The sequence below is a fragment of the Camelus dromedarius genome, chromosome 8 (assembly GCF_036321535.1).
Source record: "Camelus dromedarius isolate mCamDro1 chromosome 8, mCamDro1.pat, whole genome shotgun sequence".
Classification (NCBI taxonomy): domain Eukaryota; kingdom Metazoa; phylum Chordata; class Mammalia; order Artiodactyla; family Camelidae; genus Camelus; species Camelus dromedarius.
The window spans coordinates 2226776-2241840 of NC_087443.1; the positions used below are offsets into that span (position 1 = coordinate 2226776).

At 45.0% G+C, this 15065-nt stretch overlaps 1 protein-coding gene across 5 annotated transcripts in view; it reads right to left on the reverse strand.

Annotated features, from left to right (window-relative positions):
- Positions 1-15065, reverse strand: part of MTR (5-methyltetrahydrofolate-homocysteine methyltransferase) — an 89075-nt gene that overhangs the window by 36880 nt on the left and 37130 nt on the right. For all 5 annotated transcript variants that reach the window (XR_004139484.2, XM_031460807.2, XM_031460806.2 and 2 more), the window contains exons 16-20: positions 11813-11992; positions 9704-9820; positions 9259-9399; positions 2157-2246; positions 939-1091 (exon numbers count right to left, since the gene is read on the reverse strand). Coding sequence is in view for 4 of the 5 variants with exons in the window: in XM_031460807.2 (XP_031316667.2) it covers positions 939-1091; positions 2157-2246; positions 9259-9399; positions 9704-9820; positions 11813-11992 (681 nt within the window). In the remaining variant the exon portion in view is untranslated. The remainder of the gene's footprint in view (positions 1-938; positions 1092-2156; positions 2247-9258; positions 9400-9703; positions 9821-11812; positions 11993-15065) is intronic.

Here is a 15065-nt window from a genome sequence, read left to right on the forward strand (position 1 = left end):
ACGTCAACATCCTGAAAAACAAAGACTGAGAACTGTCACAGACTGAAGAAGGCTAGGACAGAACAAGTGAGTATTTCTTATCTTGACTGCGGTGATGGTTTCACAGGTGCATACATGTTAAAGCTTATTAAACTGTATCCACTATATATGTGCAGTTTATTGTATATTAACTATAAAACGATACAGCTGTAAGAAACACCATGAAGGAAGACGGAGGAAATGAGCAATTAATAATTAAATACAGAATGAGTTAAAAAAAAAAAAAAAGGAACAAGAGCTTTTAGTTTTTTGTGTGCCTGACAGAACTGAACCCAGAAGGTTCAACAAGTATTTGTTAACTGATGGGGCAGGTAGTTGCTGCAAATCAAAGTAAAAGTACTGGTTTTACTTGAAATGTATCACTTAATGTGTATCACTTTTCAAAATATTCATCCTTATGGATGAACACTGACTGGTCAAATCAAATCTTAGTATGATTAACTTTACATTAATCTTGAGTTTTATTTTAATTCTGGGGTGGTGGAGAGACAGCTGTTGGAGGTAAGAGGTGGTACAGAAGACCAGAACATGAAAGGAAGGAAGGAAGGAAGGAAGGAAGGAAGGAAGGAAGGAAGGAAGGAAGGAAGGAAGGAAGAAGAGAGAGAGAAGGAAAGGAGGGAAGAAAGAAAGAAGGGAAGCAAGCAAGCAAGCAAAGCAGAGCATGAAGACGGGGGTACTAGGAACGTCCAGACGGCCTCTAACCTGAACATCACCCTAGACGGATTTTTCCAGACTACTCCTAAAAATACATTCACAGAGGAAGGACCAGAATCAGATCTCAGTGCCCCAATCTCTTGTCAAAATTAAACCCTGAGAAATATACCCAAGCCTATTAATTAAAAGACAAAATTTTTTCTTTCAATTGTGAAACTACCCCCCCCCCCCCACTATTTGCCAACCTGGGGTAGAAACATTTTTCCAGCTCCAAAAAGATCACCAACAACTTTCATGCCATTCATCAGCGGCCCTTCGATTATATTCAGAGGTCGGGGATATTTTTCCTGGTTTAATCTGGCTTCTTCAGTATCCTCAATAATATATTTTTCAATGCCCTACAAAAAAAAAAATTAGGAAAAAGATCACAGAAAAAAATGGCTTAAGTTCTAATGGCTAACAAAGAATAAATCATGGAAATATGAAAGAGTGTGGGTTTTGGAATCAGACTGCACATGTTTAAACCCAGGCTCCTTTCACTAATTTAGACAATTTATTAAGCCTCAGTTTCCTCGATTAACGTATCACATAGTACCAACTTCATATGGTTATGTTAAGGATTAAACGAGATAAACCATGTAAAGTGCTTAGCTGGCTTTATTGATATGAAGTAACCGCCTAGTAAAAGCGAAAAATTAGTTGACAAAAAGAGCACTAATAAGTTCAAATTCATAATCAAATATACTTTTTATCCTAGTGGTTTAACAGATGACACTCTGACAGACATCTCCTGTGACATCGGTGTGCTTTCTCACTGCAATGTCACAGGGCAGGGGGGGAAAGACAACGGGCAGGACCCGGAGGCGAAGTTCAGACCCATGCAGCCTCCACTGACTTGTCCAGCCTTCACAGAACAGCCCCCACCCTCCAGTGTCTCTAGTTCAAGGATGCTTGGAGGTGGCTGACTAGTTCCACAACCGGAAATATGTGAATCTAAAGAGTTAAAGAAATAAAAAGTTAAGTCTAGAGGCAAAAAAGAACTCTAAAATCTTCCAGACTTACAAATGTGGAAACTGAAGCCAAGAGATTATCTCACCTAAAATTCCAATTACAGCAGAAGAGCCAAGACCCACTTGCTGACCAAATGACAGCAACCTGGTCTAGGACAGTGTTTCTCAAGCTCGGCACTGCTAAGATTCTGGACTGAGTAACTCTCTACGCCCTGTGCACTGCAGGATGTTTGGCAGAGTCCCTGGCCACTGGACGCTGCAAACCCTCCCACCCCCAGTTGGGACAACCCAAAATCTCTCCGGACACCGCCAAATGTGCTGGACATAGGGGTAGGGTGGAGGGCAAAATCTCACAGGGGTGGTCTCGGACACTCCTAGGTCCTGTCAGCACCTCCTGTCCAGCGACGACACCAGACAAGCAGAGGCACCTGCAGCCCTGCGGTCCATGCTCACCTTCACGAGGGCGTACTCAAGGCGCTCCTCGATGTGGCCGCCCCTCCACTCATCCGTCTGGATGACCTTCTTCCCTCCTTTGTCCTGGGCCTGGGTTGGAATCAGGACAGAGAGACGGGTACAACAGGTCACTTACTCAACTAACGGGCAGCAAAAACTATGCCTTCCTCTTTTTTTATGTTTCAAGGCCCTAGCACAATATCCAGCATGAATTTAGGCCTCAGTAAGTGTCTGAGGTAAGGAGAAACAGAAAGACAGAAATCTCTTAGGACCTGAACTTCTACTTAGAAAATTTTTTTTCCCTTCCAGTTTTATTAAAATATAATTGACAAACAGCACTGTATAAGTTTAAGGTGTCCAGTATGATATGACTTACATATGTTATGAAAGGATGACCACAGTAAGTTTAGTGAACATCCATCATCTAACACAGATACAAAAAAGAAAAAGGAAAAAATATTTTTTCTTATAAGAACTGTCAAAATTTATTCTCTCAATAACATCCATATATAACACACAGCAGTGGTGAGTGTATCTACCATGCTGTACACCACATCCAGAGCAGTTATTTATTATACTAGAAGTTTGTACCTTTCGACTGCCTTTATCCAATTTCCCCTCCCACCACCCCCTGCCTCTGGTAACCACAAATATGATCTCTTTTTCTATAAGTCTGTTTGCTTTTGAGGCATAATCGACCTATAACACTGTTAGTTCCTGGTACACAGCACAGTGACTCAATATTTCTATACGTAACAAAATGATCACCACTAGGATTTGAACATTTAACAGAGGCACAGAGAAAGGCTCCGTTTTTTCCTTTCCTTCTTTCCTAAAGGATAGCCTCTTGGAACAAAAGATTTCCATGATAGTAAGAGGAGCCAAACCCTGTATCTGAAGAGCTTTTAAAGTTTTCAACAGGGATCATCACCACTCACAGATACACGAAGGGAGGCCGTAACGAAGCTAAGTCAGAAATCATCCTGGAGGTGGGCACACTAAGAGGTGCAAGACACAGACTGTGCTCACCAGGACTTTGCTGCACCACAGGGAGGTGGAAATACACAAAGAAAGGTAAGCTACGTGAGAAAGCACCTGCCAAGGGCTGGATGAGGAGATGATACAGACGAGGCTAGAACTCTGAGGAAGGAGTAACTGTCACAGAGGAGTGGTGAAGAGATACTTTGAAGCAGCTGACAGATTCAGCAAAGAGACAGAAGTGCACACACAGACTGACCTCCATCCCAGCTGGGGGCGCTCGTAGCCCAAACCGGAAATCTAAGTGTCATTCCTGAATCTCCATCTGCCCTCACATTCAGCCAGCCAGCCAGCCAGCCCTCATGATTACTGCCTCAATATTCCTCTCCACTCTGCTCCTACTTTCACAGTTCAAGCAGCTAACTGGTCCCCGCAGCCCAAGAGCACCCTGGTCTCCCACGCACCTTCTGCACTAAGCCAGAGGGGCCTTTCCAAAATGCAAGCCCGATCACACGCCCCCGGTGAAGAAATTCATTATCATTCCCTACTGCTGCCTGGATACAGTACTGGCTCCTTTCCAGGCCATACAGCGCCCTGCTCTGGCTTTCTCCAGCTTCATCCTCTGCCATTCCCAACGAGCTCTGCCATCTTGAACACTTCAGCTCCTTGCCCTGTCCACCATCTCTCTGACCTCCAACTCTCCACGTTCGTTCACCTGACGGACACTTACTCAGCACCTACCAGACAGCCAGGCCCCAGCCACATGCAGTGACTCCTCCTCCGGAAGGGAAGGCCAGTACTGCACTCCAGCCCCAAACCTCAGCGTGCCACCTCCTCTCTGGTTCTCAGGTCTGACCCATCACTGCTGGAGGCCTTCCCTGACCACCTCTACCGCTGGGTTCAGTGTCCTTCCTCAGCAGCCTCGGAGCACCCCATACTTGCCCTATCACAGCACCCACCCCACACCGGCTTACAACTGCCCCTGTGTTCTGCACGTCCCACTAAGCTGTGGGCTCTGCGTGGGCACACGTGTCTTAATAGTCAGACCCTCCAAGTTCAGGAAGTGCAAAGCACAAATCAAGAGTTCAGTAAGTACTAGCTGGATGATTTAATGCTGAACAAAAGTGGATTTTCTGGAGCAATGTGTGTGCAGAATGGTAGAAGCCAAGTCACAGAATGCCAGAAATCCATGCCATGGAGTTGGAACTTAACCTTCTGGGCAACTGTGGTGGAAGTGGGGCTGGGAGAGCGACACAACACAAAGTTCTGAAGCTACATTCAAAGCAGTATTTTTAAGAGAACCCTAGAAGTGGGAGAATGTTTTAATAGTCTTTGATGAAGGCCTGAACTACAGTGGGAGGGGCAGGGAGGGAAGGAAAGGACAAACACAAAGGTATCAACATGGACAGTGTGAAAGAAAAGAAGAAAGGGCCTGGGGAGAGCTCCAAGACTTAGGGTTGGAGTGGTAACTGAATAATAAAGAACGACAGGGCTCTCTCACCTACGGAAAGACCAATGCCTCGCTCACATGCTGAAAAACCTTACAGAAGACAGCAATTTGAAAAAAAAAATATTTCCATGAACTTGTTTGAAACAAAATCACAGACATAGAAAACAAACTCATGGTTATCATGGGGGGAAGGGGAGGGGTAGAGGGATAAACTGGCAGTTCTGGATTCGCAGATACTAACTACTATACACAAAACAGATAAACAACAAGTTCCTACTGTATAGCACAGGGAACTATATTCAGTATCTTATAATAGTCTATGACGTAAAAGAATATGAAAAGGAATATATACACGTGTAAATGAATCACTATGCTGTACAACATAAATTAACACACTGTAAACCAACTACACCTCAATTTAAAAAATATTTTTTAAAAGTATATACAGAAAAAAATAATTTTCAGCATTGTTTATAGTAGCCAAGACATGGAAACTACCTGAGTGTTCATCAATGAAACAACAGATAAAGAAAGTGTGCTGTATACACACAATGGAATATTATTTGGCCACATAAAAAAGGAGACCCTGCCAAATATCACATGATCTCACTTATATTTGGAATCAAAAAAAAAAAAAAACAAAACTGAATTCATAGATACAGAGAACAGACTGGTGGTTGTCAGAGGTGGGGCTTAGGGGAGGGGAAATGAGTGAAAGTGGTCAAAATAAAGTTAAGTCCGGGGGTGTCGTGTGCAGCATGGTGAGTACAGTTGTTAATAACACTGTACTGTGTATTTGAAAGTTGCTGGGAGAACAGATCTTAAAAACCACAAGAAAAAAAAATTGTAACTATGTGTGATGACAGATGTTAACTAGACTAATTGTGATGATCATTTTGCAATCGACACTGATATCAAATCATGCTGTACAACTGAAACTAATATTATATGTTAACTATACCCCAATTTAAGAAACTAAAAGTTACAAAACTCATAGATGATATACTCTGACTTTTATTTAAGGGAAAACGCAAAACCAGAGCTGTGTGACACCACACACACACACACACACCAGAATCCTTCTAAAGCTCACATTCACATCACTAGATACACATAAGCACCGTTTGTTCCGTTAGTCACACAAGCAGGCAATTCCTGCTGCCAGATGGAGTTTGATATGTAAAAACAGGGCAGAGTATTCCAAACACGCTTGGAAAAAAGACCTGGTGTGTTCGCAGAAAATACCAGTGCGCCACAAGGAGGGGGGAAATCAATATAAGTGCGGTTATGAACTGGGGCAAATGAGGATGCAGTGACGGCCAGAGAAGCTCTCAGTACAGTGCTGGAGGCTCAGTGAACGAAAACTCCCCACCTACTGAACACGCTTCAGAAAATCAGTATTTTAAATGAAACCGAACCATTTCAGAGCAGCTACTTCAGAAGACAACATGGCACGCTGTGCCCACCTTGCTTTCCAACTGGCGGCTCAGCAGGACGTTCTCCGCGATCTAGATTTACAAGTTGTGCAGTTCCACGCACCAGGTCAGGCCAGTCACCTGACACACTGAGGAAGCGCGTGGAAACAAAAGCTTCCAAGCACACCGGCCATTCAACTGTCATGCCCACCTGGCTACTCCTTCCATCTGCACCTACTGCTCCAGACTAGCTCCTGCTTCACAGGGTCCCCACAGGGACCTGTGTCTTGTTTCTGTCACCAAACTAGACCAGCATCAAGGCAGAAAGCCAAAGAGCAGCGTGCACACCCACTGGCAGTGAGAAGCATCACGCTGCATCAGGGAACGGACGACCTTTGTTCCAGAAAAGTATCAAGAATACTTATGTCCAATAAACCCACCGTCATCTGCAGCAAAGCACAAGCTGAAAATGCATTTACACACCTAACCTTCTGAACGTCATACCTTCGCCTTGCTTGCCTTAAACGTGCTCAGAACACTCACATCAGCCTACAGCTGGGCGAAGACATCTAATACAAAGCTTATTTTGTAATAAAGTGCTGAACATCTCGTGTAACGTACTAAACACGGTACTGAAAATGAGAAACAATGCCTGTGTGGGTACAGAATGGTAGTAGCATATTGCTTGGCTTCCCTTGTGAAGGTGGGATGGACTGGGAGCTACTGTCGCTGCCACTACCTGGCACCACGAGAGAGGACCGCACTGCGCGTCACTCGCCCGGGAAAAGATCAAAATCCGAAATTCAAAGCAGGTTTCTAGTGATTGCTCACTGCTTCTGCACCACCATAAGTTGGGGACGTCTGGATTCTCATAACCCGTGGCCATTCAAGAGCCACCCTCCCTAGGGCAGAGATCCTCCTCGTTCGTGCTCAAAGGGTCACGACCTCTGTGAGGGCACCACCCGATAAACAAACTCCATGTGGATTATATGGCGCCATGTTGACGCCTGGCGCTTCCCTCAGCCGGAACAGTCTGCTCACCACAGGTCAGTCTCTGCCCAATCGGGGGGCTTACTTTTCAGTAAAGCCCATCAGAGAGTTGAAGAAGCTCAGAGACAGGACTCTTCCTACCATTTTCAACAATGTATCAGATGAAACTTGGGTGCAGACTTCATTATTTAGTAACAAAAAGAGATCATTTTCTTATAAAGATAAAAAAAATCCTCAATCCTTATTTGCTTCCTAACATTCCTGCTTTCATGCTCCACATACCCTTGGCGTATCCTGAGGAACTGCCACAGAGCTGGCAGCTCCTGGGAGTTACTAAAGTACACCTGTTTGGGTTACTAGTTCCTTAATGGTAACAGAAGTCACCTTGAATGTAGACAGCCTCCTTGACAGAAGGGTCAACAGCTTCTAATAAGCCCTTGTGGTTACATTGAGAGGGGAGCAATTTTTTGTATGATGGGCTGTTAAACCCTCGCAATTGCTATTAAGATTTCCCTCAAGCTTCAGCTGTGCCCCAGGGGCACAACCTTCGTTTTGGTATAAAGAAGCAAAAACCTGTAAACCAAAAATAAAAGTGAACACAGACCAAAAAGAATGACAGGAAATACAAAGCCAACAAAACCTTAAATGAGAACAGTCTTACAAATGAGGAGCCCTATTTTTCCTAAGCGAGAGCTGTCTCATCTGGACAGTGGAGAAGAGGAAATAAGCACATGACCTTATGGGTTAATTAAGAATGCTCTATGTAACTTCCTGACCATAGAAGCTATGATGCCCTCTTGGCCACAGCAGAACACTGTCTTAGTTAGTAATTAATGAAGGGTCCCCAACTCAGTGGAAGACAGGCTAAGACACAAACTGAAGAATAGTATTTCACACCATGTCTTCATGTTCAAAGAATATTAAAGGGCTAAGCATTCTGCCTACATGAGCAGAAACAATCATGGAAATAGGGAAAGAAATCTAGGCACTGTTTCTCACGTAATGAGTGGGAAGCAGAACTTGATTCTGTTTGCAATAGTCAAGACCGGAGAAGCTCGGTCCTGGGTCCACACAAGAAATCAGGAATGTTTACAGGGAGCAGAGAGGAGGGTCATGTGCTCATGGCAGAGTCTGAACTCCAACCAGCGTTGCCGAATGAACTAAGGCCAACACATGCAGTCTCAGAAATCCCAATCCTGCCACCTGTGCGGTGATAAATCAAGGATGTGTAGGTCCTTAACTGTCCCACCCTTTTCCCAGGACCCTGCAGCACTCTTGCAGGGGAGGAAGACATTAACACAGGCAGCAACACACACCAACGCATTCGACCACGTTCCAACACGGTTTGTGGGGAAGTGTCTTCCTCTGCCATTGCTTTCTGAAATAAACTAAAAACTTTTTTTGAGGTAAGGATCTCACCTTTCCTTAAACTGAATTCTAGGAAGCAGCACCCATGATATACAGGACCAACACATAATAAACGGAAACAAGGAACTGGCTTCAGATTAACTGTTAAGTATTCTCCTGTTTATAGATCAAATGCGTACAGATCTCAAGTCCTGAATGCAGAACTTTGTCACGACTGGACCAGACCCTAATATAAAAACCAGTGTAAACGTAATACAAACAAATGTAAACATGTTACAATGGGAACACAGCAACACAAGAAAATCTAAGAGCTGATTTATATTACCAAATTATGAGGCAGAAAAATATCCCATAAAATGGAAAGATGTTCCAGAATACTGCTAAACAAACAGGTTACCAGAAAAGCATCTAGACTACAGCTCTACTTTTATAAAATGTGTGTGTGCACGTGTATGTGTGTATACACTATGAGTACACTTTCACTTTGAAAAAAAAACAAACAAACAAACAAAATTGTGACTAGAAGGCTATAACAGAATCCCAGCAGTGGTTAACAGTGGGCAGTAGGATTATGAGTGATTTTTATTCTCTTCATCTGCTTATCTGTACTTTGTACACTTTCTAGAATTAATGTTACTTGGGTACGAGAAAAATTAATTTTACATTTTAAAATAAATTTAAGGAAATACAAATTCAGAATCCTGCAGCAGACCAGGTTTGGTCTGTTTCTCCTTCCTCGTCCTAATTAAAACATCTTCTCTGGAGCTCTCTGCAGAGATCTTCAGTGATCCAAAGACATGCTTGGATACTTGCTTCTATTCCACAGTGAAGGTGTAATAACTCTACATGAACCACAGGCTCAAAGACAGGAAAAGCCATTGGTTAGAACACCTCTCTCTACCTGGGCGTAGCGCAAGAGCTTCTCGGTGGCCTCGGGGTCTTTGTTCCAGATGAGATCTTCACAGAGCTGGAGGAGTTCCTTGTGGATATCGTCATACACAGGAAGGTTCCCAGCATTCACTATCCCCATGTCCATACCAGACTAAGGGCAATAGAAAGAAAAATGAGGGTTTCCAAGGATACTCTAAATCAGGGGTCAGCAACCCTTTCTGTAAAGGACCAGACAGGAAGAACTGCAGCCACAGTCCCTGTTATAACTACTCAGTCACCTGCTGTAGCATAAAAGCAGCCATAGACAGCATGAGTGAGAGGGTGTGGCTTTGTTCTAATAAAACTTTATTCACAGAAACTGGCAGCAGGCCAGAGTTAGTGTGTGGGCCAAAGTTTGCAAACCCTTGCCCTAGGTAAACGCTGGTGCCAAAGGGCAAACAGGTGTCCCACTATACCTTGATGGCATGGTAAAGGAAAACCCCATGCATTGCTTCTCGAATGGCGTCCATTCCTCGGAAGGAGAAGGACAAGTTGGAAAGACCTCCACTCACTCTGGCTCCAGGTAATGTTCCCTGAAAAAAAATTTTTAAATGTGAAAAGATTTCCCTAGTCTGTCGAAAGCAGCAATCAAATCCCTCAAGCTTTATATATAAGAGTGGAAAGTAAAAAAATAAATAAATAAATAAAGTTCAAAATAATTCAGAGCTTCTTGTAGCTAGACAAAAGACTGAAACTTGTGTTTTAGGGCATCACAAAGGCACTGCGTCAGTCTTTCCTCCTAGGCTCTAATCTCCCCAGGGAAAATAAAAAATTCTGCTTTATCTCCATATGTTTCTATAGTGACCGTGACAGGGCCATGGTATGTGGTCAGTGTGCCGTAACATGCTTGCTGGATAAGTAACAGAGAAAGAAAGAAAAAGAGACAGACAAGTAAAAGACAGAGAGTAGTCTGTCACTCACTGAAAGCACAAGCTACTAAAAGGCTTCCATAGCCTAAATGACCAGACTCCCTAGTTGACTATCAACTTGACTAACTGTAAAGGGACAGACGGAAACTGAGGTTCCCAGCACACCTGTGACACCCCAAGCCTGTGTACGCATGTGGAACAACAGGGCCTTTCACTCACTGCTGGTTAAAGTACAGACTAGCTCAAGCATTTAGGGGGACGGCGGCCACTACCTGCTGCTGGGACCCAGCCATTCCACTTCCGGGTGTGTGCTGTAAGGAAGCTCATGCGTGTGCACTCAAGAGACACACGTGAGAATGTTCATATCAAAACTGGAAACAAACCAAATGACTATCAACAGCAGAGCAGCTAATTATGGAACAGTTATGTGACGGAACATTATACATTAATAAAAACAAAGCACAACTACACACGTGAATCTTTAAAATGAGACTGGATAAGGAAAACACACATAAGAATCTTAAGGTTATACTTATATTAAGCTCAAAAATAGGCAAAACTAAACTACACTGTTTGTGCAGTTAATTCTCGTTATTTGTGGTATCTGTGCTATAAAGCCACTGTGAACACTGAGTTGGGGAAACTGAAAACTGCAGCTCCCACAGGAACTTCAGGGTTAGGTTCCTGAACCTCTGGTCACAAGATTATCATCACTGATCAATATATAACCCTGTTTTGTAAGTGTTCCCATGTAAAGACATCCTGTTTGATACAGACTGTGGTTTCACTAACACTGAGCTCGCAGCCAACAGCACCACAACCCACGACTAAGCAAAGGTCATCTAACCCACGTGTTTCCTCCAGAAGGCACGATGCATCCAGCCCTCTTGCGCTTAGAACACTAGACAGCACTTCTGTACAGTGCTGGGGGGCTGCTTACATAGAGAAATCAATCACCAAGAAAAACCCAAGAGTGTGAAAAACACTAAATAAATGGCACTACACAGACCATGAAAAGGGCACCCGTTTACAGACTAAGAGCTGAAACAAGAGGGCAGGGCTCGCCCTTGCTGACCACCTGGAGCACGTGGGTCAGGCCCTCAGACCCTTCACACCCTGCACACGTGTGCCCCACATGACCACAAAAGCACCCTGAGTACTGCTGTTGGGGTCACAAATAAATTGCAGCGAGTAGGTGGATTTGCAAAAACGAAATCCATGGATAATTCAGGTTGTGTGTACAGAAGTGATAAACCTGTCAAGAAAGGCAACAAAGTACTATAGTAAAACTCAGGATGACGGTTCTTCATAAAACTCAGCGTGCGGGCACCATCAGAAAGGGGGAGACGGGGGGCACGACCTGCGTCCCGTATTTTAGGACCTAAGTAAGAGTCATTATAGACCTCATGACTAGTATGCTCTCTGTGTGTTTTTTATACATTCCCCAGTGTGTCTGCTGTACTTCACAATATAAAATAACACATGCAAGAAAAATAATAAAGGCCCCTAGATTTCAGAAAACCGATTTACTACCTAAGAATAAGAATGTCAACATTCCCTGCCAATAAATACCTCTGCTAGCTCAAGCTACCAACGGGAGCCACGTGATACACCTGAGCAACGTCCTGGGTAGAAAGAGAAAACACTCATACTTACTTTAATGGCTTTCGTTGCATAGATAAAATTAACGGCGTACAAGTTGTGTTCTTCCATTCCAGTACCGATGGTGAGGATGTTAGGGTCGAAAATGATATCATTTGGATTGAAGCCCAGTTTCTGCACAAGTAGATGGTAGGCCCGCGTGCACACCCTGATTTTAGTGTCTGTTTCTGTTGCCTGGGGAAAGAAGCAAAAGATGTAATTCGAAATAGAAGAATGAAATGTTATCTATGCAAACAGAAGGACACTGCACTTGTCGAAAGCACTTAAGTATCAATGCTTGGATTTCACAGAAATCCAAATGTCAAGCAGGCTCTAAATATCTGTCGAATTATCTCAGAGGAGGAATTGGTTTGAAGTCCCTTTGTGTTTTCATCAGCACAACAGTTACACTCCTGTAAAAGTCAAATCTTACACACACATATGGTATGTCAGTTAAGTAGGCTTCTTAAACACATAGATGATAAAAATTCAACTATTACTAAAGAATAAATTAAACAGCAAGTGCCCCTTGTCCCTGGACCCACCAGCAGTGTCCTGGCCCATCACCAGCACTGCTGCCACTGCTCTCCTGGATCCTCCTGCAGATTCAACCCTACACAGATTCAAGGACATGTATTCATTCCCCACCCTCACCCACCATAACGTTAGCTCACTAACGTGTGCCTAAGGTCATAAATACAACTTACTATTACTTGTCAAAACAGTGACCCCCAGAAAGCCAAGCACTGACCCCAGCAGAGCTCTACCCCCGTCACTTCCCTTCACCCTCGAGTCAGGGCCTCCATCTCCAGCTTTGCTTCCTGTCGTTGGCCCCTAGTCCACTCCACTTTCCCCACACTGCTCTTTGGAGCTTCCTGAAACCCATCAAGCCTATCTTCCCTCAGAGCCCTTCTACGTGCTGCTGCCATTGCCCAGAGCGCACTGGACATGGCTCTGTGCTCCCGTCACTCTGGTATCTGCCCAGAGACGCCCTCCTCAGTCACCGTCTCTAAACCAGCCCCACCGCCACGCTTCCTGTCTCCTCTGCTCTTCTTCACCGCATCTCTCCTTCTAGAAATTAAATTTGTCAACTTGTCTATTCTTTGATTATTTGCTTATTATCTGCTATTAGCTAACCTGAGCTAGAACCAGTCTTGCTGTATCCCAGTGCCTAGAGCAGAGTCCACAGAGGGTGTGCTCAATACTACCACTGAATGAAGGAAAGAACGAGGCTCTAACTCCAAGTGTTTCTGAACTCTGTCATGGAAACTGTTTTCAGATCAAATATACCACCTCAACACAAGGCTTATTCAACAAACGACATTCTGAATGATTTCTGGTTGTATTAAAAAAACAAATTTGCTCTGAAGGAAAAATGAATACTTGCTATCAGTATGGTGGTTCTAAAAAAATAAGTCACACACAGTTCTGAATAAGCGTGCAAAATGTTCTTGAAAAACGGCCAACAGCACTGAATGAAGTGTTGAGTGTTCCAAGCTGACTACTCTGAGGGAGGAGACCCCTGACTGGATGCGAGCGCAAAGTGTGGTAAAGAGTCAGCTCCTGATCACACGCATCCTGACCTCCAGGGAGAGCGCTCCAGGCCACCAGGAGAAGAGGGGTGAGGACACTCAGTGAGGCCCCATCCTCCAGAGAAAGGCGTGCTCGGGGAATCAGAAAAAGAACTCCCTCTCAGAGCTGGGCTTTTAATTGCTTACCTGCTTTGGCATTAATTTCTACTGCTCTCCTTGGTCACTAATCTCTCCCTGCAGTTTGTGGGGTCAGATTTCACCTCCTGCTGGGGGCATCCCCCGTGACTTGGCAAATCAAGGGGCCAAGAGAAAGGACACCACAGAGTGGGCTCTGCAGCCTCATGGCTCCAGGCTGAAGGGAAGACGGCAGGCCCTCCCCCGCCTCGGCTGACTGTCCTCGGCAACTTCTTACTCCTCCTTCAGTTAGAGCGGTAAGGTGAAGACCGAGCGGTGGGCCCAGGAGTACGTCGTCAGGAGCAGGTCGCCCGGAGCTGCCTTCCGTCTTGGACTTTGGGCCCCCCTTCACCAGAGGGCCAAAGGGAGTTGTAGGTTCTAGGTTCATGGCCCAGCGAGGCTAGGAGACAAGGAATAAAGGTTTGGGGTCCCCATGCCGTCAGCATTCCTTAGTTAACTGAGCTGGGTTGCTCGGCCCTGGTCATTTCTCTCTCTGAGCCATGAATGACACACAGCTGAGTCTGGCAGGCTAAGCGTGTTAGGCACGGGAAGTGGGGGGTGGGGGGCAGCTGTGTACCAGAGGACAGAGCTGCACGCAGAACCAGCAAGAGCGCCCTCACAGGACAGGAGTTCATTTCCAAGCTAGAACAGACTCATCAACCAGCAGCTCTGTAAGGATGAAGCCTTGTCAAACTGTCCTCCCAGCACCGGGTCCAGTGCCTGCCTCATTAACAGACACTCTACTTCTGCACGTTGAATAAGCAAGTGAATCTCAGAACACACGGAGTCTCAATGTGCAGGTCTTTGCCAGGAGCACATCGTGTCAGATTCCCCAAGGCTCGCCTATCCTGTTCCTCAGCCAGGATTGTAAGATAAACATGCTGTTGGCCTCAGTGCCTGAAGACTTCACAGATCCAGAAGGCTCTCCACTCTAACCTGGAGGGATTTTTGTTTCCAATACCTGAACCCCACCTGAGGCCTGTTAAATCAGAACCCTGGGACGAGGCCTAAGCATCAGTACTTTCAAAGAGCCCCCCAGTGACTGCAGCTCACAGCCGGGCGAGGAGCACCGGCCAGGAGATGGCGCCTTCTCAGGCTGAGTCAGAAGAAACCTCAGTGACAGCGCCACAAATCTAAGGGTCGAGAAAGAAGGAATAACCATCCTGTATGATTTTGATTTACCAGGTTTACTCTTTGCTGTAGAAAAGCTAGACAGCCATCAGGAGGTAGAAGGCTTCAGCTGAGAGATCCACTGCTTGGGCTCTGCTGAATTATCAGACACTTAGGGAGAAATGAGATAAACTTAAAACAATTTTTGATTTAGTCATCAAGGCACATACTGTGAGAAAGAAAAAGGAAGAGAAAAAAGGAAGGGGAGACACCTGGGTTCTCTGGAAATGCAGCCTGACAAGGAGCAGAGGAGAAACGGGACCAACTCCACAGGCAGGTTAAAGGTTTCAAACCTGACTGCAACAGCTTAGCATGGACCACAGAGCACACGAGGAGGCCGTCCCTGCTGCCACAGAGTGCAAAACGCAAGTGACGCAAACGGACGTCTGTGC